Below are 26,610 nucleotides of genomic sequence, written 5' to 3'. Positions count from 1 at the left end.
GCTCAGGCAGCCCCAATGTCAGGGCTAGTGTTGTCTGATTACGCAACCAGGTGAACTTCCAGGTGAGGGCAAAGAACCCAGAGGGCAGGCACATGGCCAGGTGCCCAAGACAAGGGTGAATAGAGCCTCTTGACAGGGGACTGTGGAGCAGACAGTGTCTGGCACCCACCTGACCTTGGTCTGGCCCCAGCTCTGCCTCTTACTGACTAGTTATGTGACCCTAAGCAAGTCACCTATCTGAGTCTCAGAAACCACATCTGTAAAATGGAGACTAACTAGAGCCAGCAAGTACCCAAAATATTGCCAAGCACCCGTTCAATTCTTTGTCCAACAGGGGCTTGTGGACTGGTGGACATGATACTATTCCCTCACCCCCACCTACTAAAGGAAGAGAATAGTACACACCTGCAAGCCTCTAGGAGACAATGGGAAAGCAGCAGCACCTGGCACAGGGCAAGTGCCACATGGACATGTGGTCAGTACTGCTATTGTTTCAAAGAATGAAGTCATAGGGTGCAAAGGCTGCCCAGTGGGTGAGGCTGGTAGGACAGAACAGCATCACCCAAGGATGTGAGGTGTACACTCACCGAATTGATGCAGCCCAGCTCCTTATTGAGCAGCCAGGGCAGTGAGAGCTTGCCCTCACCACGGTAGCAAGACTGGATACGCTCCTTGATCTTCTCCTTGATGGCTCTGAGTGTAAACAGGCAAAGCACTGATTCCTTAGGTGGCTTCACACGGTTCTTCTGGCCCTGAGCGAACACAGTGAAGAGCACATCCTCATCATCAGCCAGGCCCAGCCGGTGGGCCAGAGCACTGCCAGGCCTGCTCAGGTAAGCGTCCTGTACCAGGCGGTACTCCACCCCTGCCTGCTCACAGCCAATGGGGAACTCAACATACGAGTAAAACTTGGGGTCATCAACACACAGCCGCACAATCTTGGAGGTGAAGAAATGCTCGCCAGCAGCATCAGGAGAGGTCAGCTGTGTGTCCAGCTGCAGAGTAAGGTAGTACACAAACTGCTCACTGCGGAAGCTGTACACATAGTAGATGTCAAAGGCTGGGAACTTGGACAGTGTATCCGAAGGGATCTTGAGCTGCGATGACACAAACTCATCCTGGTACACAAAGCTGAACATGTCCGCATCCTCCTCATTGGCCATGAGTCGGCGGCTGGACAGAGTGGGGAAGTATTCAGACTTGCCATCAATGGGTGTACCCACGAAGAGCTTGGCCTGGGCCTGGCCTGGCGGTCCAGCAATGAGCACACCTGCCATGCTGCCAGCCTCACGCACACTGGACAGGTAGTGCTCTTTGCGGTGGTGCGGTTCACCCAGCTTAAAGAGGTCATCCAGCCGCAGGAACTGGCAGATGCCCTGGGAGGCACTGCCACACGCTAGCAGGCGGTTAGCAGCATAGTCCAAAAGCAGCAACTTGTTGACATTGTCAGTGCTGCCCAGGCCATGTGGGCATGACTGCACACTGGGTGGTGGGTAACACTTCTCATTGTCCTCCACAGGGCCTGTCACATGAGCCCGCAGCAGTGTCAGGTTCCCCGACAACTTGAAGATGCGGTTCACCGCACCCACATACACCTCACCTGTCTGCTCATGGACCACTAGGTGGGTAAGGCCCCAGTCGCTGGCTGAGAAGGTGCGGAAAACAGGCTGCAGACCCCTGCCTGCCCTAGTGGCACCCGCCACTGCCCGAATAACCCCCAGCAACAGCAACAGCATCAGGAGCAGCCACAGGCTCAGACGTAGCAGTGGCATGGCAGGCCCGGGCCTCAGGCCTCGGCGCTCAGGTCCTCCAGAGGTGTGCATTACAGGGCCAGGAGCTTCATCCCTGTGGGGAAGACAGCAAAAGAGGGTGTGAGTGTGGGCTGGGCCTCACCCCCAAGAGGGAAGACACATCCAAATGCCATCTCCTGAGCTCTCTGGCCTGCCTGTCCAGGTAGGGACATCCCACACTCCACAATCTAACCCTGGAGAAACCAGAGGTATAGAGAGGACACCTTCCTAGCCTAAAGCCCTGCAAACAGCAAGCAGTACACCAGGAGTCACCAAGACCAAGCCTGTGATCCAAGACATAGCACAGGACACTTGTCTAGCCAACAGACATGGATCATGAATGCCTAGGCCTGCCATTGCTGGCTGGGTAGAACAGAGTAATAGACCCAGGAACAAGGTAAGAGAGAAGATCTGGAGTCTAGACTGGGTGCCATCACCTGACTCAGAGCCTCCCCATGTCCTAGGAGCAAGCCCCCCAAACTCTAAGCTCCCACGGCAGGTGACAGCCTCTGTCCTAGGCTCTGGGGACCCATGCTCCCTTGCAGGCCCTGGACAATCCTACTCACAGGCACTACCCCCACAGCAGATGAGGACATATGGGCAGCAACTCTCAATGTGGGCAGAGGGCAATATGGATCACCTTGGCCCTAGGGCCAGCCCCTTGCTGGACCTCGAGCCCCTTTACTCTGAGACTGATACAGAAGCCAAGTTGTGTGTGTCTCCCACCTACCATCCCCAGCCCCAGCCAAAGGGTGCCCTCAACCTGTCCCCTCACCCCTTGCCCTGACCACTCCCAGGTTTCCTAGTCAACTGCCTCTGAGTTCCCCTTCAAAATCCTCAACCCAACTCCAAAGAAAGAGAAATTCCTCCAAAGAGAAAGGGGAACAGGGACTCCCTGAACCCCACCCCTCAGCAGTAGCCCTCTCCCCCCAACCTCCAGCCCCCAGGCTCACCTTCACCTTCCACTCTTCCCTACCTCATCACACTCCCAGCACCATCCACCCTCCTACTAGGCCCCAAGAATGCCCATGACCCTCACCCTGGATCCCCAGATCACACTTGCCCCCTAGACCTCCCCCATCTGCCTATCCCTCTCCCACCTGGATGAACTCAGCACTGCCTCTCATGCCCACCTATAGCCCAGTCTCCACATAGTAGTCCGAGCCAAGGTCACCAGCCCCCCGCAAATCCTGTCACAGCTCCCTTTGCTCTGGAAAAATCTCATTTCCTCCCAGCCCAGAGGCTGACAGTCAGGTACTGGGTTAAACCCAGACTCTGTTACTGTAGCCATGCAACCCTGAAGAGAGATCACTCCTCTTTCCCAGCCTCAGTTTTCCCATTTATAAAATGGGGAGGACAACAGCTTCTCTCTCATGGGTACAAGGGGAAAGATCAGGGCAGGGCACTCCTGCAAGGTGCCATAAGCAGGGGTAGCCTCTCCATGCCAGCAAGGACCTGGCTCTGCCAGATATACTGGGGCCTCTCACCCAACTCCTGGCTGGAAACTGAACCCAGAGATGCTGAGCCCCAACAGGTAAGTGCTGGCAGCAGCTGCATACATCCTTTACTCCCAGACAATGTTCCTAATATAGACCGACAGCCCCATTTTACAGGTGGGGAAGCTGAGGCCTACAGGACCTTCTGCCAAAAAGACCTTCTGCCAAGGTTGGAAGATGAGCCCAGGGTAGGTGGCTCCTAGACAAGGCCCAGCAGTCTCTAGGCCTCCATGTCTGCCTTCTCCTGGACCCTTGGACTTGCTGTCCCCTCTTCTGGAGTGTTCTTCCCTCCCCTGCCCCCACACCCCTGCTCAGTTTCAGCTGTCCCCCTGATCTGCTGCTACCTGAAGGTAGCAGCTGCTCCCTCACAACCAGTCACCTAGTTTGAATTTGCAGCACAAGACTTGCTAATGGCATTGTTACTCCCAGATGCTCCTCCCATTAGACTGACAGCTCCCTCAGAGAAGGGCCAAGCTCTGTGGTTTGCCTCTATCTCCAAAGCTGACCCCAGGAGCCAACACTTATAATGAATGAATGGATGAATGGATGAATAAAAGAATAGGTCCAAACAGAGCAGGACCTGCTTTCTCACTTTGTTCTCACTTCCCACACACCTTCTGCCCAGTGAATGCCATACTCACTCCTCAGACAGAGAAACTGAGGCTCAAGAAACAAGAAGCCAGGATTCTACCAGCAAGAAAACCAGGTTGTGCTGCCTTGCAGGACTCTCCCAGCAGGCTATCTCAGCTGCCTTTCCTTGAGGATCTCTGCCTAGACTTAGCCCCCAAAACTACAGCCACCAGGGACCTCTGCTGGCAGCCAGGACAGGAGGCCCCCAAATCCCCACACCCTAACCCCAGCTCAGGAGCCCAAAGGAGCACAGAGAAAAGGCTCTTCACAGTGGCAGCAGGGCCTGGGCTAAAAGCTGAGTGCATGTGAACACCAAAGAAAACATGAATCACTCACCGTTTATCAGTTCAAAGCAGACCTGCAATTACCAGGGGCTGGGTTCTCCCCTCCTCCAGGATAATTATACATGTCTTAATGCAATTATGGGCCCTACTTTTTATATTAAACAGAGGGATCCAGTTGAAGAAGCCACCATCCAAACTCTGGGCCTACCCTCTTCTTCCCCGACAACAGAGGCTGTGGGGGAGGGGCAGGGAGGGGCAGGCCTAGGGTTGGGACTGCCTGCCAGGAAAAGGGGGATCTGGAACCCAGGGTTGGGTTCCTCAAGCCCACCATCTCACAAGGGTGAGCAAACATGTCTGGGTCATTTCCCCTACCTTAGAAATAGGGTGCCCAGGGCTCACGTAGATTCAAGGTCACCCAGCTAGTCCTGGCAGGACAAGGACTGATTCCTACACTCCTACAGAGACTTGGACAGCCAGGCTTGCTGGACTCCCACATACCTCTGACCTGCCCAGGGAAAAAATGCATTCATTCCAAAAGATGCATTCATGCCTGGGTGCTGGGGAGGGCCATGCTGGGCTAGGGAAGGGGAGCAACACACATGCTGTGGTCTGTGGCTGAGAGGGGCTGGGAAGGACCAGAATCAGCCCCTGTGGTCTGGGGAAGCTCCCCCAGGGAGCCTATTCACCTGTTCTAGAAAGACTAAGTACACAGGAGCTGGTGGGGGAGGAGGCACCCTGGGTAACAGACAGCAAGAGCAAAGGCCTGGGGTGGAACCTCCTGGACCATGCAGGGGGAACAGTGAAAATGACTGCAGCTTCCTGGCATGGAAAGCAGGCTATGCTAGGGCCCAGTCAGAGCCAAACTGGGGAAGGAGAAGCTGAACTGGTGTTGGATGTACCAAATGAGGGTGAGGCAAGGGACAGAAAGGCCAGGACAGAGGCTGACAGACCTGGTACAGTAGGCTCCACTCCTGGACAGGATGGGCTCAGTTGAGCAGCAGAGTATGGAGTGAGCAATGTCCTCTGTCCTCCCAGACAGCCTTCCCCCACTACTCTTATTCACCCTGAGAAATAAAGGCCCTCACTCACTCACTCAGAGAGAGCCCAAGTTCCATATTTCTGGCTTGGGATCTTGCTGGGGCTTGGACAGGTTGGGGTATGGGAAGCCTGAGAAGATATTGCTATCCTGCCCAGTGGTATACCATTATCAACCAGGACAGAGAGCTACCTATCACCCTACCTCCCCCAACAAAGGCCTCAGAAGGTGGTCCCAAGATGACCCATTCTCCCACCACTGCAGTCCTGTTTCTCAGGAAAAGTGCCTTCACTTGGCCTTCCCTGGAATTGATGCCCTCTTCTCCTGGCCAGTTTTAGACACAGGGAACCTTCCTGGGATATCAAAATACACAAACCACCTCAGGGCCACAGGAGGCCAGCAAGGGCTGTCTGCTTTGTCCATGGCACCTCATTTGTCCCCCACTCCCAGGCACACACCTCAACGACAAAGGGACTTACCAGACTTCCATCCATGCTGTCCCCTACCTGACATGCCCTTGCTGGGCTTCTCTGTACCACCCTCCCAGGCTGACTTGCAGCCTGGCCCTGGAGCAGAATGGTCTGCCTCTGGCATTGCAACTGGGTGCTCCTCAGGGCTGGACAGAGTCTTGACTTCCTGGTACAAAACCTGGTCTCTCCTGCATATTCTAAAGCCAGCAGGGAACCGAGGACACCTGGAGGGTGCTCCCACAGGGGCCAGAAGAGCGAAGGCTGAACCCCACCCTAACCCACCCTCCTAGTCTCTAACCAGACCCAGAAAACTGGCCTCAGCAGGGAAGAAGGTACGGAAGCCCAGGCTTAGGGACCAGAGGCACGGGGCTCAGCACCCACAACACACACACCCCTTTCTTTCAAGGGGCGTGGCCCCCGCACCCCACAGAACAGCAATGGCAGATCCAGGCTCTAAGCAGTCAACGGGTCCCTCTCGCCTCCCCCCGCCCCGCCACCCCTTTCCCAGGCTGCACTTTCGATTTCACAGCAGGCAGGAGACTCCCTGGAAGCCCCGCTCCCCCTTCCTGGAGGCAATCCGAAATCAACCATGCCGCCTCCAGCCACGGTGCACACCAGGCCCAGACTCTCCAGGAAGCAATTGGGATCCTCCGAGGAAAACAGACTGACCCTGGAGAGGCCCTACGAAGGGGAGTCCGAGGAGGCCCAAGCTAGCGGGCGGACCGCCCAGGAGGCACCCGTACCGCCCCCTCCTAGCCGGGGTGCGCGGCCCTGTGGGCGGGCGGGCGCACGGACTCAGCGCCCATCTCCTCGCACCCCACCCCAGGAGGGGTGGGGACTGGGACGCGGAGGGTCCGGATGAGGCAGTTCCAGCTTCCACCCTAGGGCCCTGAGGGGCGACAGTGGGCGCAGCCCCACACTCCCTTCTCCAACTCCCGCGGCCCTGCCGGGGCCTGCACAGCCCCACCCGGCCCGGCCCGGCCCTGCCGGCAGAGGTCCGACCTGTGGTCCAATCTACGTGTGCGGCCTGGGCACCCGCAGGGCCCTCCCCGCGGGGCAGCGGCAAACTTTCTTTCCAGCCTTTGAGGAGAGGGCAGCGCCGGCCCTAGCCTCTCAGCGCCGCACAGAGCGCTGCCCCGCGGTGCTCAGCGGGCCGAGCCCGGCCGGCGAGGAGGCCAATGGCCCAAGGCCTTTGGGCCGGGTCGACCCCGGCCGAACGGATACAGGATTAGCTCAGCGCCCGCACCGCGGCCGCGCCCGGACACACTAGGGAGTCGGGCCGCAGCCGCAGGGGCACGCGGACACGCGCGCCGCAGTACCCCACGCACACTCCCTGCCCGCCTGGTCGCACGTCCGCGTCCTCCAGAGACCGCTGCGGCGGGCCGGAGGGCGTCTCCCACCCGACGCACCCTCGCCTGGGACCCCCGCCAGCCCTTCTCCCCGCCAAGGGGAAAGTTGCGCCCCTACTCACCAGCTGCCCACGGGCATGCCCCGCCGATGGCCATCACCGCATCCCACCGCTGCCGCCGCCTGCTCAGCCGCGGGGCCGCCCAAGCCGCGCAGGCCGAGGCCACCGCCGTAGGGCTCCGTTGCGTGGCTGCGTAGCCGCTGCCCAGCATGAATGGGGCGCTCAGCCCCGAGCGGCTGCGGACCAGCCTCGATCTCGCCTCCCGCGGAGCGCCGTGTGGCGCGCCTGCGCGGCCGGAGGCCGGGGGCTGGGCTGACATGACTGGAGGGGCGGGGCCGGCTGCGGGGCCGGCACCGGGGCGGGCCCGCAGCAGCCTCCAGATGGCGCTCTCTCCCGCGCAGCGCGCCCTCCTTGTCCCACCATGTGCTTTCAAAGGGCGATGAATCTACGGGCTTTAAATGGCTCTGCTCGGGGGTCGCGGCGGGATGTCCACAGGTGCCCCCCCCCCCCCCCCGCGTCCGGGCTGTCCCGAGCCTCTCCAGGGGCTAGGAGCACAAACTCCGTTCATAGAAACGTAAACGGAGGCCCCAGGAGTGAAAGCGCCCTATCCAGGATCCTTTGGCGCTGTAAATCCTCAGCTCTTGGATTCGGTGACCGCCAACTGCTGGGTGGAATGGGTAACCTCTCTAGTGAGCAAAACGGCGCCTTCTGCCCGCGGAACTGCAAGACCCACGCTACTCTCCTCCCTGCTGCATATTCATTGATGCGGACGCGACCCTGGAGGAAAGTTCAGTCCTGAGGTGGAGAGGGTTGGGGGTGGCGGAATGGGACCCCGGGCTGCCCTGGACCGCGGCCGGGTGGACGGTGGGGGGGAATGCTGGGGCTGCCCAGCAGGAGGACAGACAGCAGTCACCCGTGACGGTGCTTTCCCTGTGGCCTGCACATTCCGAGAGCCGCCCAAAGACGTGGGCGCAGAGAGGCCTCCTAGCAGAACGCCCCAGGCAAGGTGAGGCCAGGTGCAGGAGCGCCTCAAACCTCAAGGACCAGCAAACAAACCTCCTGATGGGTAGGCGAGCTGCATAGGTGAGAGCAGCAGAGTACCTCCACGCTCATGCTGTGTGAGAAGCTGACTGTCATCCCCACAGAGGAGAAAATGGTCGTAGTCTCAGGTAAGGAACTTAGATTGGCTAACGGCTCCCTACCTCCTCTTGCTCCCTTGGAGCAGCCGCTATCCTATTTCAGGGTTAATCCTTCCCTTGGTTTTCTTTGTGTATTTCAGTGTAGCCTGCTGCTTTGCTGTGCTTGTTGTGGAACATCACAGAAATCCGATCTGCTGGATGTGAAGACCCACAACTGGTGGGGTTGCTGATAGGCAGTTTGTTCGCTCTGCTTTGTAATGTTCTGGCATGCGGTACTAGTCATCCCTTCTGTTGATGGGCCAGTGCCCCTGGTTTAGAGCTACTGTGCAGTGAGTTGCTTTGGACATATCTTTGTAGGCTCTTGGCAGCAGTTAGACCCTGGGGTGTACTGTTAGGTCACCAGGTTGTGTGTGTGTTAGCTTTGGTGGATAACCCAAAACAGTTTGTCCAAGTGATAGCTGGGTCTGCAGTCCTGCAGCACTCTGGGAAGGCCCCAGTGTTAGCATAGGTAGCTAGATGTTTGTAAAGGAAAGAAGCAAAGGGAATCTGACACTGTTGAGCCTCGTGGGTGAGGGAGCTGAATTGGACACTGGGCCTGTTTAGCTGGGAAGTTGCCGCATTCATGGGCTCCCTAGGGGATTGCAGCATTGTTCCCCCAAGAGGATTAGCGCCTCTCCCTTCCCTGTGTAGGTAGGAAGGACCAATTTTTCTCTCTTCCCAGGATACAGCCGTCCACCTCCCCTCCCCCAGACTACATGGGGAAGAAATAAACAATAAAAAGGAAATTCTTCTGCTGGGCACATGCCCAGTAGAAGCCAAGATGATAAGGGGGAGGTGTTTCCACTTTGAGGCATGCACAATAGAAGCTGAGATGGTGGCCATAAAGTCCTGTCTGTCTAGTCTGAGAAAAGGAATAGTTGTAGAAAATGGATTGGTTAAGGGGAGGACCTAGTGCCAGCCTGCGAAATATTGGGAAGTTTATTGGTTAGTTTGAAGGAGGTCCCAGTCCCTCCCAAGGCCAAGATGATATAATCTGATATAATCCCAGTTTAACAAAGAATCAGTCTCTCTTTCCCCCTCCCTTCCTCTCCCCCTCCCAAAACATGTGCTCTCTGGGTAACTCAAGCCCTGTTCATTCGTTTATTTAGGTGTTCTCTCTCCATAGCAGCTATGTGGCCCTAACAGCTGCCTGGGGCCAACAGCAGACAGCACAAGCCTAGGCACAGTGCCAGCCAGAGTGCAGCCAGGAACAGACTATGCTAGCTGAATGACAATAAACAGGGACTAAACTATACTAAACTTAGGCATGGCACATGACTTTTGGGCCTTGACTTTTTTTGTACTGGGCTAGATGAAGACCAGACTGGATTTTTTTTTCACAGTGGGATGAATGGAGATGAAGTACTTGGAACCTGGGGGTAGTCTTCTATCTCCACCCAAATAAATTTTGCCAGCAGACCTCACCCTCCCATGTGGGTCCCCAAAAATGTTTTTCTCACAACACTGCGATGACCCCATTTCCACTGGTAATACCAGCATTCCTCATCTTCACCCACACTTGGTACTGTTTGTTGTTCTGGAGTTGTTGTCTATCTGGTGACTTGCACTGATTTTTTATTGTGGATTTAATTTGCATATCCCTGAGTGAGGGTGAGCATCTTTTTCTAAAGTCCTACTTAGTATTTTATTGAACAAGCACTAATCTAGCACTGAATCCATACAGGACTCTGCCACTTTTAAGAGATGAGTACTAAGGCAGGAGAGGAGAAGCGATTTGCCCAAGTTCCCTGGCTGGAGGGTGGCAGAGCAGAGAGGCTACCCCTGGCAATCTAGCTCCATAATCTGTGATCTCAACTCAGCTTCTCTGCTACACTGAACGCTCATGAACCAGCCAGCCAGACGCAAGCACCCTTGTTCCTTGTGGACTTCTGAGCCATACCACCTGGATGTGGATTCTGGGGTGGTTAGTTAATAGGCAACAAGTCCTGTCTGTTTCCAAGCCCTGCTTTCCTCACCTCTGAGGAGGAGTTGGAGACCTGTCTGAGAGATGTGGTAAGGAGGTATGAGTTTGAGCACTACAGTGGGCCTGAGGAAATGTCCAACCCTGTTCCCTATGTTGGCACCAGGGCTGTTCCTACCACTCTGTCTGCTCCTCGCTAACCTATCTTCCGTGGAGCCACTAAGGCAGGCACTGCTTAAGGCCCTTCTCACTCTGGCTCAACAGTCCCCAAGAGCCAGAGCCACTCTATTGGGATCCAGCCCTCTGTCTTCACTGTCTCCTGAAGTGGCTTAAGAGGGTTGCTAGGCTCTGGGTGGCAGCCTGCTCATAGTTAACACGGCACCATCTTGTCCTACAGTTGCCCAACCAGGAACCGCAGTGTCCTCCTGAACACTTTCCCTCCTCCAGGGCCCCTGCATCCCTGAGCCCTATGGATTCTCTTTGCAAACATTACACCAGATTATACTGCTTCCCTCCATCCCCACTCTGTCCCCTGCTCCTGCTCATATCACCATTCTGTCCATTCCCCACACAGCAAAGGCAAGTCTTTCCAAGATGGAAATTTGATTATGTAACACTGGAACATCACACACACCATCAATTCCAGGACAGCCATAGGCCCAAGCTCCATTAAGAAAACCACAAGACTTTTAGAAGACAACAGAGCAGATTATCCTTATGACTGTGGACTAGGGATGATTTCTTCAACAAAACATCAAAAATAAATAAATAAAGGAAAACATAAGTCAATTTGACTACCTTACAATTGGTTATTTTTTGTTCATTAAAAATTAGAGTTCATTGAGAGTTATAAAAAGGAAATGGCCAGACAAGTGAGGATTTAGGAAAAGATATTTGCAACACATTTTTTTCCAAATATGCATATTCATGATATAGAAGGTGCTCCCAAGAATCAATGAGTAAAAGACAACAATCCAATAGGAACATGGGGAGAAGAGCCCAACAGGCAGTTTGTTGAAGAGAAAATAATTAATAACTGTTGCTCCAATGAGCCTAGTGCAGCAGTACCTGCTCTCTGGAGCTCCACTGAACCCAGGAACACCTGACCTGAATTTAGCTAGGAGCTCTTCACCTGCGTGAGTCTGAGTGCCTGCCTGCACGTGCTCTGACACTGCCATCCACGGAGGTCGCCCCTGTGCAGTTAGAGAGGCAGAAGCTCAGCTGGATTTGTACCAGGCATCATGGGGGTAAAAGAGTTAGTGGGACAGGTTGAACCTTTCTCTGTATTTTCTCTGTGCTTTTTCTCCTGTTGGCCAAGCAGTTCAGGAGGGCATGGGGGTCCTTGGATGGCATGGAACAATTTCTAGGAATGACTCTGATTGGGGTTTGAGAGGAGGTTCTCACCACAGGAGCAGCTCCCAGGGCCACTTCTGCATGCTATTGATTCAGAGCTTTGAACAAAAGTAGATTCAAGGGTGCCTTCTTTCCTCCCACAGTGGGCCGCCACCACTGATGGGTAAGCAGGAGGCCAGGGGAGAAAGCAGAGGGTGTACTGGGTACCCAAAACCCTTGTGGCATGCCCACTGATCCCCGGCTACTGGGCTCAAAGCTAGGATCACCCTGACTCCTGCCTGTGCCTTGCCCCCCATGTCAGAACCATGTCTCACCTTCTCCACTCCTATCACCTCCTGCCCTAAGGATGTGGAGGTGTTCTTACTCACCAGCCTTCACCTGCCCCACCCTACCCAGCTCTGTGTGGCTGAAAGGATCTGGGAGAGGAGAGAAGGTAGAGACCCTCCAAGAATTCCTTCAACACACAGAACACCTCCACCCCTAATCCCATGTTATGTGCACATATGTGCATATACACTGCGCAGGCATTCCCTGGGGGTTCTTTGATATTTGGTGGGGACTTGCCCTGGGCTTTCTGGCTATGAGTATGAAGTGCTATGAGTCATCTTGGCTTCTCCTCCCACACACCTCTGGGATGGTGCTATCAGCCTCAGCCCACATGCAGCTGCTGTGGACACAGCAGCAAGCCACAGACATTGTTGCACTCTAGAAGCCCACTCTGGCTCCTAGGTATAGAGAGGACTGAGGAGCCCATCCAGGCCCCAGAGCTATCCCCACAATCCAAGCCTTTGGCATGTTGTTCTAAAACAGGAGGAGAGGGGTTCAGCTCAGGGGCCAGCACTCTGGAGAGAAGGTTGCTGGGCCCACCATGGCCTTCTCCACCAGCCTAGCCCATTCTCCAGCCACCCCTGCCCTCACCAATTAGGTGCTGTTGGTTGCAGGAAACAGAACCTCAACTGGGCTTATGCTCCAATGGGGCCTACACTGGCTCAGATGAGCAGCAGTTGGGCATGGCTGCATGGTCATCATGGGCTCTGCTGGTCACTACCTTGGTTCACCCATGCAGGTCTCTGCATATGGTGGCCTTGGCAGCTACAGGTGTTTCTTTGCCAATATGTCCAGGGAAATTCCCAGAATGGAGCCTCATAAGTGGGCAGGATCAGATGGCTGCTTCAAACCAGTCATGGTGGCCAGGGGCTACAATCTGACACTTGGTGGTCAGGGGTCAGGAAGCTCTCCAGAGCCGGGGGGGGGGGCATGGGGGAATGGTTCCCCCAAACAAAATCCAGGTGCAATTATCAAAACAAGCAGGCCTGGATGGAGGGTATGCAAAGCATTCACGGACCACCACCTACCTAACTGCTTTTCCTCCAATGTGCCCAGCATTTTTTTGCCATGTTGAGATTCTTTTTTAAAAATTACAGTTTACATTTGACATTATTTTATACTACTGATAGTTTCAGGTATTAAGTACAGTAGTCAGACAATCATATACTTCACCAAGATATTTCTAGTACTCACCTGGCCCATTAGATAGTTATTACAATATCATTGACTATATTCCCTACACTGAACTTTACATCCCCATGACTATTTTGTAACTACCAATTTGTACTTAATCCTTTCAACTTTTTTACCACCCTTCCCTCTTGCTAACAGTCTGTTCTCTGTATATATTATATATGAGTCTGTTTCAATTTTGTTTGTTTACTTATTTCATTCTTTAGATTCTACATATAAGTGAAATCATATAACATTTGTCTTTCTCTGATTTATTTCACTTAGTATAATACCATCTAGCTCCATCAGTGCTGTTGCAAGTGTTAAAATTTCATTCATTTTTATGGCCTAGTAATATTCCATTGTATATGTGTACCAAAACTTTTTTATCCACTTGTTTATTGATGGGCACTTGGGTTGCTTCCATATTTTGCTTGTTGTAAATAATTCAGTAATGAACATAGGGATGCATAATAGGGTGGGGCAAAAGTAGGTTTACAGTTGTGAGTACTCAAAACAGAGTTTATGCTTGTATTATTATTTATTAACTATAGTGTTATTTTCCATATAAATACTTACAAACCTACTTTTGACCCACCCTGTATTCTTCTGAATTAGGTTTTGGGGTTTCTTAGGATATATGCTATTGGGTCATAGGAAAGTTTCATTTTTAATTTTTTTAGGAAATTCCATCCTGTTTTCCACAGTGGCTGCACCAGTCTGCATTCCCACCAACAGTACACAAGGGTTCTCGTCTCTACACCTCCTCCAACACTTGTTATTTGTTGATTTATCAATGATAGTCATTCTGACAGGTGTGCAATGGTATCTTCATTGTGGTTTTAATTTGCATTTCTCTGATGATTAGTGACATTGAATGTCTTTTCACATGTCTGTTGGCCATCTACACATCCTCTTTGGAGAAGTGTCTCCATTCTTTAACTGGATTGTTTTTAGGGGTGTTGGTGTTGAGTTGTATGAGCTCTTCAGAAATTTTGGATATTAACCCCTTGTCAGATGTATCACTGGTGAATATCTTCTCCCATTCAGTAGGTTGTCTTTTCATTTTGTTGATAGTTTCTTTGCTGTGCAAAAGCTTTTTAGTTTGATGAGTCCCATTTGTTTTTCTTTTTCCCCCTTGCCCAAGGAGATATACTGTATTTTTAGGACTATAAGACACACCGGACCATAAGACACATATAGGTTTTAGAGGAGGAAAATAGGGGAAAAAAATTTCAAGCAAAAAATGTGGTAAAATATTTAATGACCTGTGACCCCACTCCATCACCACTGCCCCCAGCAAGCCAGGTAAGCTACACTCAGACTATAAGACACACCTCCACTTTCCTCCTAAATTTGGGGTGTGTGTCTTATAGGCCAAAAAATACGGGTACCAGAAAAAAACAGTGCTAAGAGAAATGTCAGAGCTTTTACTCGCTATGTTTTCTTCTAGGAGTTTTATAATTTTGAGTCTTAATTTAAGCCTTTAATCCATTTTGAGTTTATTTTTTTACGTGGTTTAAGAGAGTTGTCTAGTTTCTTTTTTCTTTTTTTTTTTTTTGCATGTATCTGACCAATTTTCCTAACACTATGTGTGGAATAGACTATCTTTACCCAACTGAATGTTCTCACCTCGTTTGTCAAATATTAATTGGCTATAAAGCTGTGGGTTTTTTTCCTGGGTTCTCTATTCTGTTGCATTGATCCATTCTTGCTTTTATGCTACTAATGCTGTCATGATTACTACAGCATCATAGTATGGGTCGAAATCAGGTAGCTTGATACCTCCAACTTTGTTCTTATTTCTGCAGATTGTTGTGGCTCGTGGGGACTCTTTTGTGGTTCCATATACATTTTTGGATTATTTGTTCTAGTTCTGTGAAAAGTACCATTGGTGTATTGATAGGAATTGTGCTGAATCTATAGATTGCTTTGGGTAGGATGGACACTTGAATGATGTTAATTCTTCTCATCCATTAGCACAGTACATGTTTCCATTTATTTCTATCTTCTTCAGTTTCTTTCCTCAGTATGTTATAATTTTCTAGGAATATGTGTTTTACATCCTCGGTTACATTTATTCCTAGGTTTATTTAAAAAAATAATTTTATATGCTTGTGTACTATCTGTATATCTTCTTTTTTAACATATTCTATTGATTATGCTATTACGGTTGTCCCATTTCCCCCCTTCACTCCCCTCCATCCTGCACCCCCTCCCATCCACATTTCCCCCCTTTAGTTCATGTCCATGTGTCATACTTACAGGTTCTTTAGCTTTTATATTTCCCATACTATTCTTACCCTCCCCCTGTCCATTTTCTACCTACCATCTATGCTACTTATTCTCTGTACCTTTGCCCCCACTCTCCTCCTCCCACTCCCCTGTTGCTAACCCTCCATGTGATCTCCATTTCTGTGGTTCTGTTCCTCTTCTAGTTGTTTGCTTAGTTTGTTTTTATTTTCATTTTAGGTGTGGTTGTTAATAATTGTGAGTTTGTTGTCATTTTACTGTCCATGCTTTTTATCTTCTTTTTCTTAGATAAGTCCCTTTAACATTTCATATAATAAGGGCTTGGTGATGATGAACTCCTTTAACTTGACCTTATCTGAGAAGCACTTTATCTGCCCTTCCATTCCAAATGAAAGCTTTGCTGGATAGAGCAATCTTGGATGTAGGTCCTTGCCTTTCATGACTTGGAATACTTCTTTCCAGCCCCTTCTTGCCTGTAAGGTCTCTTTTGAGAAATCAGCTGCCAGTCTGATGGGAACTCCTACGTAGGTCTGTCTCCTTTGTTCTTGCTGGTTCTAGGATTCTCTCCTTCATTTTAATCTTGGCTAATGTAATTATGATGTGCCTTGGTGTGTTCCTCCTTGGATCCAACTTCTCTGGGAATCTCTGAGTTTCCTGGACTTCCTGCAAGTGTATTTCCTTTGCCAGATTGGGGAAGTTCTCCTTTATAATTTGTTCAAATAACTTTTCCACTTGTTGCTCTTCCTCTTCCTCTTCCTCTTCTGGTACCCCTATAATTCGGGGATGTTGGAACGTTTAAAGGTGTCTTGGAGGTTCCTAAGCCTCTACTCATTTTTTTTTTTTTTGTATTCTTGTTTCTTCATTCTTTCCTGTGTGGTTGTTTCTTTCTTCCTTCTGGTCCACTCCATTGATTTGAGTCCCAGTTTCCTTCCCATCACTTTTGGTTCCCTGTACATTTTCCTTTATTTCACTTAGCATAACCTTCATTTCTTCATCTAATTTGTGACCAAATTCAACCAATTCTGTGTGCATCCTGATTACCAGTGTTTTGAACTGTGCATCTGATAGGTTGGCTTTCTCTTTGTTGCTTAGCTGTATTTGTTCTGAAGGTTTGATCTGTTCTTTTGTTTGGGCCATTTTTTTGTCTTTTTTTATTTTAAGCATTGTTCAAATACAGTTTTCTCCTTTCTACTCCCAATCCAGTCCCCCCCACCCCTCCCCACCTGCCTCCCATTACCACCCTCCCCTTAGTTTATGACCATGTGTCCTTTAAGTTTGTTCCTGTGAACCCTTCCCACTGTCCCCTTAAATTCCCTCTACTCTCTTCTGTGGACACTGTCGGCCTGGCCTCTATTTCAGTGTCTTTGGTTATATTTTGCTTGTTTCTTTGTTTTGTTATTTAGGATCCTGTTAAAGGTGAGATCATATGGTATTTGTCTTTCACTGCCTGGCTTGTTTCCCTTAGCATAATGTTTTCCAGCTCCATCCATGCTGTCGCAAAGGGTTGGAGCTCCTTCTTTCTTTCTGCTGCATAGAATTCCATTGTGTAAATGTACCATAGTTTTTTGATCCATTCATTTACTGATGGGCATCTTGGTTGCTTCCAGAATCTAGCTATTGTAAATTGTGCTGCTATGAACATTGGGATGCACAGGTTCTTTTCAACTGGTGTTTTAGTATTCTTTGGATAGAGTCCCAGCAGTGGAATTGCAGGGTCAAAAGGCAGATCCATTTTTAGTTTTCTGAGGAAGTTCCATACTGCTTTCCATAGTGGTTGTACCAGTCTGCAGTCCCACCAGCAGTGCACTAGGGTCCCCTTTTCTCCATAACCTCTCCAACACTTGTTGTTTGTTGCTTTGTTTATGATGGCCATTCTGTCTGGTGTGAAGTGGTATCTCATTGTGGTTTTAATTTGCATCTCTCTGATAGCTAGCGATATTGAACATCATTTCATGTGTCTTTGGATTTTCTGTATGTCCTCCTTGGAGAAGTGTCTGTTCAAGTCCTTTGCCCACTTTTTAATGGGATTCCTTGTCTTCTTAGAATGCAGTCTTGTAAGTTCTTTCTGTATTTTGGATATTAAACCCTTGTCTGAGGTATCATTGGCAAATATGTTTTCTCATACAGTTGGTTCTCTTTTAATTTTGATACTGTTTTCTTTAGCTGTGCAGAAGCTTTTAATTTTGATGAGGTCCCATTTGTTTATTCTTTCCTTTATGTCCCTTGCTCTAGGAGACAAGTCAGTAAAAACGTTTCTGCATGAAATATCTGAGATTTTCCTACCTACGTTCTCCTCTAGGACTTTAATGGTGTCACGTTTTATATTTAAGTCTTTTATCCACCTTGAATTTATTTTTGTATATGGTGTAAGTTGGTGTTCAAGTTTCATTTTTTTGCACATGGCTGTCCAGTTCTCCCAACACCATTTGTTCAAGAGGCTATTTTTACTCCATTTTATGTTGCTGCCTCCTTTGTCAAATATTAATTGACCATAGAGACTTGGGCTCATTTCTGGGCTCTCTGTTCTGTTCCATTGGTCTATGTGCCTGTTTTTTATGCCAGTACCAGGATGTATTGATTACAGTGGCCTTGTAGTATAGTTTAGTGTCGAGTATTGTGATCCCTCCTACTTTATTCTTCTTTCTCAAAATTGCAACAGCTATTCGGGGTCGTTTATAATTCCATATAAATTTTTGAAGTGTTTGTTCTATGTCTGTGAAATATGCCATGGGTACTTTAATAGGAATTGCATTGAATATGTAAATTGCTTTGGGTAGTATGGACATTTTGATGATATTAATTCTTCCAATCCATGAACATGGTATATGTTTCCATTTGCTTGTGTCTTCCTTGATTTCTTTCTTCAGTGTTGTGTAGTTTTCTGAATACAGGTCTTTTACCTCTTTGGTTAGGTTTATTCCTAGATATTTTATTTTTCTTTTTGCTATTTCAAATGGGATTTTTTCCTTGATATCTGTTTCTGCTGTTTCATTGTTGGTGTACAGAAATGCCTTTGATTTCTGGATATTGACTTTGTATCCTGCTGTTTTGCCAAATTCATTTATTAGGTCAAGCAATTTTTTGGTTGAGTCTATAGGATTTTCTATGTATACTATCATGTCATGTGCAAACAGTGACAGTTTTGTTTCCTCCTTTCCAATTTGGATTCCTTTTATTTCTTTTTCTTGTCTGATTGCTGTGGCTAAAACTTCCAGTACTATATTGAATAGAAGTGGTGAAAGTGGACAGCCTTGTCTTGTTCCTGATCTTAGTGAAAAAGATTTTAATTTTTTCCCATTGAGTATGATGTTGGCTGTAGGTCTCTCATATATGGCCTTTATTATGTTGAGGAATGCTCCCTCTATTCCCACTTTGCCGAGTGTTTTTATCATGAATGGGTGCTGTACCTTATCAAATGCTTTTTCTGCATCAATTGATATGATCATGTAATTTTTGTCTTTGCTTCTGTTTATGTGATGTATTACATTTACTGACTTGCGAATACTGAACCATCCTTGCATCCCTGGAATGAATCCCACTTGGTCATGGTGTATGGCCTTTTTAATGTATTGTTGGATGCGGTTTGCCAATATTTTGTTGAGGATTTTAGTGTCTATGTTCATCAGTGATATTGGCCTGAAGTTTTCTTTCTTTGTTGTGTCTTTATTTGGTTTTGGAATTAGGATGATGTTGGCCTCATAAAAAGAGTTTGGGAGACTCCCATCTTTTTGGATTTTTTGGAATAGTCTGTGAAGGATAGGGGTTAGCTCTTCCTTAAATGCTTTGTAGAATTCTACTGTGAAACCATCTGGTCCCGGGCTTTTGTGTGTTGGGAGTTTTTTGATTACTGCTTCAATTTCTTTTGTTGTTATTGGTCTGTTCAGGCTTTCTGCTGATTTTTCATTGAGTTTTGGAAGATTATATTTTTCTAGAAATTTGTCCATTTCATCTAGGTTTTCAATTTTTTTTGGCATACAGTTCTTTGTAGTAATTTCTTACAATCCTTTGTATTTCTGTGGTATCTGTTGTAATCTCTCCTCTTTCATTTCTGATTGTGTCTAATTGGGTCTTCTCTCTTTTTTTCTTGATGAGTCTGCTTAAAGGCTTGTCGATTTTGTTTCTCTTTTCAAAGAACCAGCTCTTGGATTCATCGATCCTTAGAATTGTGCTTTTAGTCTGTATGTCATTTAATTCTGCTCTGATCTTGGTTATTTCCTTCCTTCTGCTTGCTCTGGGCTGCCTTTGTTGTTTTTCCTCGAGTTCTTGTAGACGTAGGGTTAGGTTGTTTGTTTGGAATGTTTCTAACCTTCTTCGGTGGGCCTGTATTGCTATGAACTTCCCTCTCAGGACTGCCTTGGCTGTGTCCCATAAGTTTTGGGTTGTTGTGAGTTCGTTTTCATTTGTTTCCAGAAACCTTTTGATTTCTTCCCTAATATCATTCTTGACCCATTCATTGTTTAATAGCATGCTATTTAATCTCCATGATTTTGAGTGTTTTGGGTTTTTTTCCTTGTGTTGGTTTCTAGCTTCAGTCCCTTGTGGTCTGAGAAAATGCTTGGTATGATTTCAATTTTCTTGAAATTCTTGAGGCTTGTTTTGTGTCCTATCATGTGGTCTATATTTGAGAATATTCCATGTACATTTGAAAAGAATGTATATTTAGCTTCTTTTGTGTGGAGGGCTCTGTATATATCAGTAAAGTCCATTTCATCAAGGGTATTGTTCAATGTCACAATATCTTTGTTGATATTTTGTTTGGAAGATCTGTCCATTTTTGATAGTGGGGTGTTAAAATCTCCCACTATAATTGTGTTGCTGTCCATATCTTTCTTGAAGTCCTCTAAGATTTTCTTTATGTATTTGGGTGCTCCTGTGTTGGGTGCATATATATTTACAATATTTGTGTCTTCTTGATGGATTCTTCCCTTGAGTATTATGAAGTGACCTTCTGGGTCTCTCTTTATGGACCTTTTTTGGAAGTCTATTTTGTCTGATATGAGTATTGCTACCCCAGCTTTTTTTTCCTGTCCATTTGCATGGAAGATTTGTTTCCAGCCCTTCACTTTCAGCCTGTGTAGGTCTTTTATCCTGCAGTGGGTCTCTTGTAGACAGCAGATATGTGGGTCATTTTTTCTTATCCATTCAGCTATTCTATGTCTTTTGATTGGAGCATTTAATCCATTTACGTTTAAGGTTATTATTGATAGGTACTTATTCATTGTCTTTTATGTACATGTGTTCCTCTCCCTCTCTCTCTCTTTTCCTTCCCTTCCTTAAAGCAGTCTCTTTAGAATCTCTTGCAGAGCTGGTTTGGTCGGGGTGTATTCTTTTAGACTTCTTTTGTCTGGGAAGCTTCTTATTTGGCCTTCTATCTTGATTGAGAGCCTTTCTGGATATAGTAGCCTTGGTTGCAGATCTCTGGTTCTCATTACCTGGAGTATTTCTTGCCATTCTCTTCTGGCTTCGAGTGTTTCCATTGAGAAGTCAGCTGTTAGCCTCATTGGGGCTCCCTTGTGTATTACTTCCTGTTTCTCCCTTGCTGCCTTTAAGATTCTCTCTTTGTCTTGAAATTTAATCCATTTTAATTATGATGTGTCTTGAGGTGGGCCTTTTTGGGTTCCTCTTGATTGGGACTCTCTGTGTTTCCTGGAGATGTGTGACTTTTTCTCTCATCAAATTAGGGAAGTTCTCCTTCATTACTTGTTCAACTAGGTTTTCGATCCCTTGCCCTTCTTCTTCTCCTTCTGGTATCCCTATTATACAGATATTATTACGTTTCATATTGTCTTGCATTTCTCTTAATCCCTCTTCATTCTTTCTGAGCCTCTTTTCCTTTTCTTGCTCTTTCTGGATGTTGTTTTCTACTTTGTCCTCCAGCTCGCTAATCCGATCCTCGGCTTCATTGATCCTGCTTTTCATTCCTTGTACTGTGTTCTTCAGTTCAGAAATTGTATTCTTCATTTCCTCTTGACCTATGTTGAGAGTTTCTATTTCTTTTTTCATGTTTACATAGTTTGCAGTAAGATTGATGTAGTTTCCCTCTAATTTCTGAAAGCTCAATGTGAGTTCATTGAACTTCTTGATAATCATTGTTTTGAACTCACTATCTGATAGTTGAGTTGCCTCTAGGTCATTTAGCATTTTTCCTGAGGCTTCCTCATTTCCCTTCAATTGGGGGTTGTTTCTTTGTTTTCCTCATTGTTTGTGGGTTTCTTCTGTTTCTTCTGTTTGTTAATTTGATCTGTTCTGATTCCCTGTAATTATGGTGTGAACTTCTGTGGTAGAATAGTTGTGAGAGTCAGTGGTGCAATCTCCTTCATGTATCCTGGTGTTCACAGCTTCCCCCTAACTCTTTTTTGTGATCATTTGGAGGAGTAAGGCAAAATGGTTTAAGACAGCAAGACAGTATACTATGATAGTGTACATTAGCAGCCAGTAGAGAAGAGATGGGTTATCCTTTGGCTCCTTATAGTGTTAACCGTGATCCTCCACCCACTATCCACGTTTTAGAAAGGATGGAAAGAAGGTAAGACTCTTATTGGGGACGAGAGGATTGTTAGTTTGGATCTAGAAAGCTGTGAGGCTGTGGGAGGTCAGATTCTAAGGTAGGGTGGATTAAAGATTAGTATATAGGAGTAGTGTGTAAAAAGAATAGAGACAACCCCCACAATACTATAGTTCAGGAAATTGCAAAGTGGGCTGAGATCAGGTAGGGGTATTGAGAAGTATTTACAATTGTATAGACTAGGTCTTACTAACAGTAATAGTAAAGTGACAGTCTTGTGGCAGAATCGATGAGGTCTAGATAACAAGAATAAAGAGTATAGAACCTTGAGAGGTATATTAATGGAACACAGATGAAGGATAGTAACTTATCAACACCTTGTGACTGAGATACCAGGGGGAACCTATCAAATGACAGTATAACCAGCCAAGCAAAGAAGATTATACAGAAAGAAAAAGAATACCAAAATATGATTAAAATAAAAAATGTCGGAAAAGTGAGAAAAAGATAATACAAATTTACAGTAATTTGCAAGATTAAAAAAAAGGAAAGTAAAGCAGAAGATGTAGTGTAGGAGAGATAAATTTGGAGTGGAAAGAATAATACTAGGATGAATGGAAGAGAAACAATAAGGGATTGCGAGATAAAAATAATAGAATTGAAAAATAAATGTCACATAAAACACAAGATAAAATCAATCAACTAACAACAGCCACAAAAAGAAAACAAAACCAAACAAAAACAAACCAAACAAAAAAAAAATAAAAATAAATAAAAAAAAAAAAAAACCTCTTGTTGGTTTCTAACTGTCCAGACCAGTTTTTCTGGATCTTGCTGGCTTCAGCTGGCTGAGGGACCTTTGAAATGCTTCTCTCTCTCCCAGCCAGATCTCAGTAAGTCTGTCAGTACCCTGGGCTCTCCGAGCACACTGGCTCTCTGGTCTCACTTCCACGTTCTTCTGGACTCCAGGGTCCGTCTGGGTTTTCAGTGATCGCAATAATTTTGACGTTCTGCTTTCAAAAGTGATTCGGTACCTAGTCCACTTGCTCTGTTTCTCCACCGATCCACGAGTTTCCCTCCTCTTCACAGAAGCCAAGAAAACACTGCCTAGAGTAAAGCCACCATCTTCCGTCCTCCCATTTTTTGTCTTGATGTGCCTGTTATGTAGTAAGGGGTGGAACCTTGGGTGTTCATCAGGGCGGGGCAACCCAGTTGCTGGGTTGTGATGCTGTATGTGGAGCAGAGGTTTGAAGGGAACAATGGCACTTGCTCAGCTCTCTGCCGATTTCAGTCACTTCCTCTGCTTCCCCCAAGCAAACTGGGCCCCTCTGGTGTTAATTTCCATGTGGGTGGGCTTGTGTACATTTTAGGACCCTGTGGGTTCTCTTCAACAAACTCTCCTGTGAGGCTGGGAGTTTCTCCTGGCACCTCAACCCCACAGGTGTTTTCGATTGGTGTTTTGAGGCTTTATTTCCCTGCGCTGGCACCCTGGGTTGCGCAGTCTGTCTCGCTCCTCGGTTTCACCTGATTTACCTGCACCCGAATGTGTGATCACCCGGTCTGCCAGCCACCTTGTGCACTGCGCCCCTCTACAGTCCACCGTCTCACTGGGTCCTCCAGCTGCTGCCTTGTGTGCCCGGGGTCCACCAGCCACCACTTTGCCGCAACCCCTCTCCACCTGGCCACCTGACTCCACCCCTTCTACCAGTCTGGATGAATATGTCTATTTTAACTCCTTGGTTGTTGGACTTCCATACAGTTCATTTTCTGTTGGTGTTTTTGTTTCTAAATTTTGTTGTCCTTATTTTGGTTGTGCAAGGAGGCACAGTGTGTCTACCTATGCCTCCATCTTGGCCAAAAGTCCCTGTATATCTTCCCTAGGTCTTTTTTTAAATCCTTTTTTTTTTAAGATTTTATTTATTTATTTTTAGGGAGGGAAGGGAGGGAGGAGAGATTGAGAGAGAGAGAGAGAGAGAGAGAGAGATTCAATGTGCGGTTGCTGGGGGTTCTGGCCTGCAACACAGGAATGTACCCTGGCTGGGAATTGAACCTGGGACACTTTGGTTCCCAGCCCGTGCTCAATCCACTGAGCTACGCCAGCCAGGGTCCTAGGTCTTTTTTTGATGCAATTGTGAATGGGATTTTTTTCTTAGTTTCCCTTTCTGATAGCTCATTATAGGCATATAAAAATGTAAACATTTTCTGGATATTTATTTTGTGTTCTACTACTTTACTGAATTCATTTATAAGTTCTAGTAGTTTTTTGGTGGAATCTTTATATATAGTATATATACGGTTCTCTCTCTCTCTATAGGGTTCTTTATATATAGTACAATGTTACCTGCAAATAATGACAGTTTCACCACTTTCTTTCCAATTTGAATTCCTCTCATATCCCCTCCTTGTAAGATTGCTGTGGCCAGTATTCCAGCACCATGTTGAATAAGAATGGTAAAAGTGGACATCCCTGTCTTGCTCCCTAAATGCTTTTAGATTTATGCTGTGGAGTATAATGTTAACTGTGAGTTGGTCATATATAGCCTTTATTATGTTAATATGTGTTCCCTCTATTCCCACTTTCCTGGGAGTTTTTTTTTTAAATCATAAATACGTGCTGGATTTTGTCAAATGATTTTTCTGCATCTATTGATATGATTATAGGACTTTTATCCTTTGTTTTTGTGGTGTATCACATTAATTAATTTGCAGCTACTGTGTCAAGCTTTAATCTCAGCAGTAAATTCAAGTTGATCATGGTGTATAATCTTTTTAATTATTGTTGAATTTGGATTGCTAATATTTTGTTGAAGATTTTTGCATCTATGTTCATCAGGGATATTGGCCTGTAATTTTTTTTTTCTTTGTTGTGTCTTTAACTGGTTTTGGGTTTGGGAAAATGCTGGTCTTATACAATGAGCTTGGGAGTGTTCACTCCTCTTGAATTTTCCTATTAGTTTGAGAAGCAGAGGTATCAGTTCTTCTCTGAATGTTTGGTAACATTCACCTGTGAAGCCATTCAGCCTAGGGCTTTTGTTTGTTGGGACTTTTTTTTTTAATTACTTATTCAATTTCATTAGTTGTAATTGGTCTGTTCATACTTTGTGTTTCTTCTCTATTCAGTTTTGGAATATTGTACATTTCTAGGATTTTATCCATTTCTTCCAGATTGTCCAATTTGTTGGCATATTTTTCTTAATAGTTTCTTAGAATCCTTTGAAAGGATTGAGGGGTTAACTCTCAGTTGTTAATGTCTCTTTTACTTCTGATTTTATTTACTTTGGTCCTGTTTTGTTTTTTGTTTGTTTGTTTGTTTATCCTTGATGAGTCTGGTAAAAGGCAGCTTTTCAAAAAACCAGCTCTTGGTTTCATTGATTTTTTTTGTATCTTTTTAGATCCTATTTTGTTCATTCTGCTCAGATCTTTAGTAGTTCCCTCCTTCAACTCACTTTGGGCTTTGTTTCTCATTATTTTTCTAGTTCCTTTAGGTGTATGGTTAGGTAGTTTATTTGAGATTTTTCTTGTTTCTTGAGATAGGCCCATAACGTTATGAATTTCCCTCTTAGGACTGCTCTAGCTATGTCCCAAAAATTTTTGTGTTGTGTTTTCATTTTTATTTGTTTCAAAGTATGTTTTGATTTCTTCCTTGATCTGATGGTTAACCCCTTTATTATTTAGTAACATGCTATTTAGCTTCCATGTATTTTGTTGTTTTTCAGTTTCTTTCTTATAGTTAATTTCTCATTTCTTTACCACTATGGACAGAGAAGATGCTTGATATGATTTTAATTTTCTTAAATTTATTGAGACTTGTTTTGTATCCTAACATGCAGTCTATCCTGAAAAATGTTCCATGTGTACTTGAAAAAATGTATGTTCTGCTGCTTTTGGGTGAAGTGCTCTGAAAATATCTATTAAATCAACCTGGTCCAGTGTGTCATTTAAGGCAACTGTTTCCTTGTGGATTTTCTGACTAGAAGATTATCTATTGATGTCAATGGGGTGTTAAAAGCTCCCACTATGATAGTATTACTGTCACTCTTTCCCTTTATGTCCAACAAGATTTTCTTTATATATATTTAGGTACGCCTACCTTAGGTTCATAATTGGTTACAAGGCTTATATACTCTTATTAGATCAATCATTTTATCAATACGTAATGTTCTTCTTTGTCTCTTATTATACCCTTTGTTTTAAAGTCTACTGTGTCTGATATAAATATTGCTACCCCAGCTTTTTTTCATTTCCATTTGCATGAAATATCTTTTTCTAACTCTTTACTTTTAGTGTGTGTATGTATTGTTCTCAGATGGGTCTCTTATAAACAGCATATATATGGATCTTGTTTTCTTATTCATTCAACTATTCTATGTCTTTTGATCAGAGCATTTAAGCCATTTACATTTAGAGTGTGTTGGGAACTGTCCTGCCTGGTTTCAGAAGCTGTAACCTTGCCAACAAGTGAAAAGGCCCCATGGCTAGGGGACCTTGGGACCATAAGCCACTAAGAAGACAAAACTTATTCTCCTGGCAGGGGTATATCCTCTGCTCCCTTTACTTCACCCTGCTTGATCCCTAGAGTGTGGCTGGAGAGTCAATGATGGGTAAGATTCCTCAAGGAAGGAATAACCTACAACAGGCACAGTTGTGAAGGGGCCATTAGGAAAGGACTTAGGAGACTGTGGAGAAGCAACAAAAAATCGTACCCCTTGGCTTTATCATAGCCTGAGTTCTCACACTATCTGTAAAAAGTCTCCTAATCTCTTGGCTTCCCTGCTTACCTCACCTG

At 46.4% G+C, this 26,610-nt stretch overlaps 1 protein-coding gene and 1 long non-coding RNA gene across 3 annotated transcripts in view; one reads left to right on the top strand and one right to left on the bottom strand.

Annotated features, from left to right (window-relative positions):
- PLXNA1 (plexin A1) overlaps nt 1-7,336 on the bottom strand; it is a 53,490-nt gene extending 46,154 nt beyond the window's left edge. For both annotated transcript variants that reach the window (XM_036009397.1, XM_028525048.2), the window contains exons 1-2: nt 7,178-7,336; nt 588-1,845 (exon numbers count right to left, since the gene is read on the bottom strand). In XM_036009397.1, coding sequence (XP_035865290.1) covers nt 588-1,845; nt 7,178-7,194 — 1,275 coding nt within the window. In that variant the 5' untranslated portion in view covers nt 7,195-7,336. The remainder of the gene's footprint in view (nt 1-587; nt 1,846-7,177) is intronic.
- Nucleotides 7,337-7,497: 161 nt separating this feature from the next.
- LOC118496747 lies at nt 7,498-9,716 on the top strand. Its single transcript, XR_004899307.1, has 2 exons — nt 7,498-8,283; nt 8,394-9,716. It is a non-coding gene; the product is annotated as an uncharacterized LOC118496747 (long non-coding RNA).
- The last annotated feature ends 16,894 nt before the right edge of the window (nt 9,717-26,610 follow it).

This window comes from Phyllostomus discolor, chromosome 9 (genome assembly GCF_004126475.2).
Source record: "Phyllostomus discolor isolate MPI-MPIP mPhyDis1 chromosome 9, mPhyDis1.pri.v3, whole genome shotgun sequence".
NCBI classification, from domain to species: Eukaryota; Metazoa; Chordata; class Mammalia; order Chiroptera; family Phyllostomidae; genus Phyllostomus; species Phyllostomus discolor.
The sequence above is the reverse complement of the archived record's forward strand: the minus strand, read 5'-3'. Positions and strand labels throughout refer to the sequence as shown.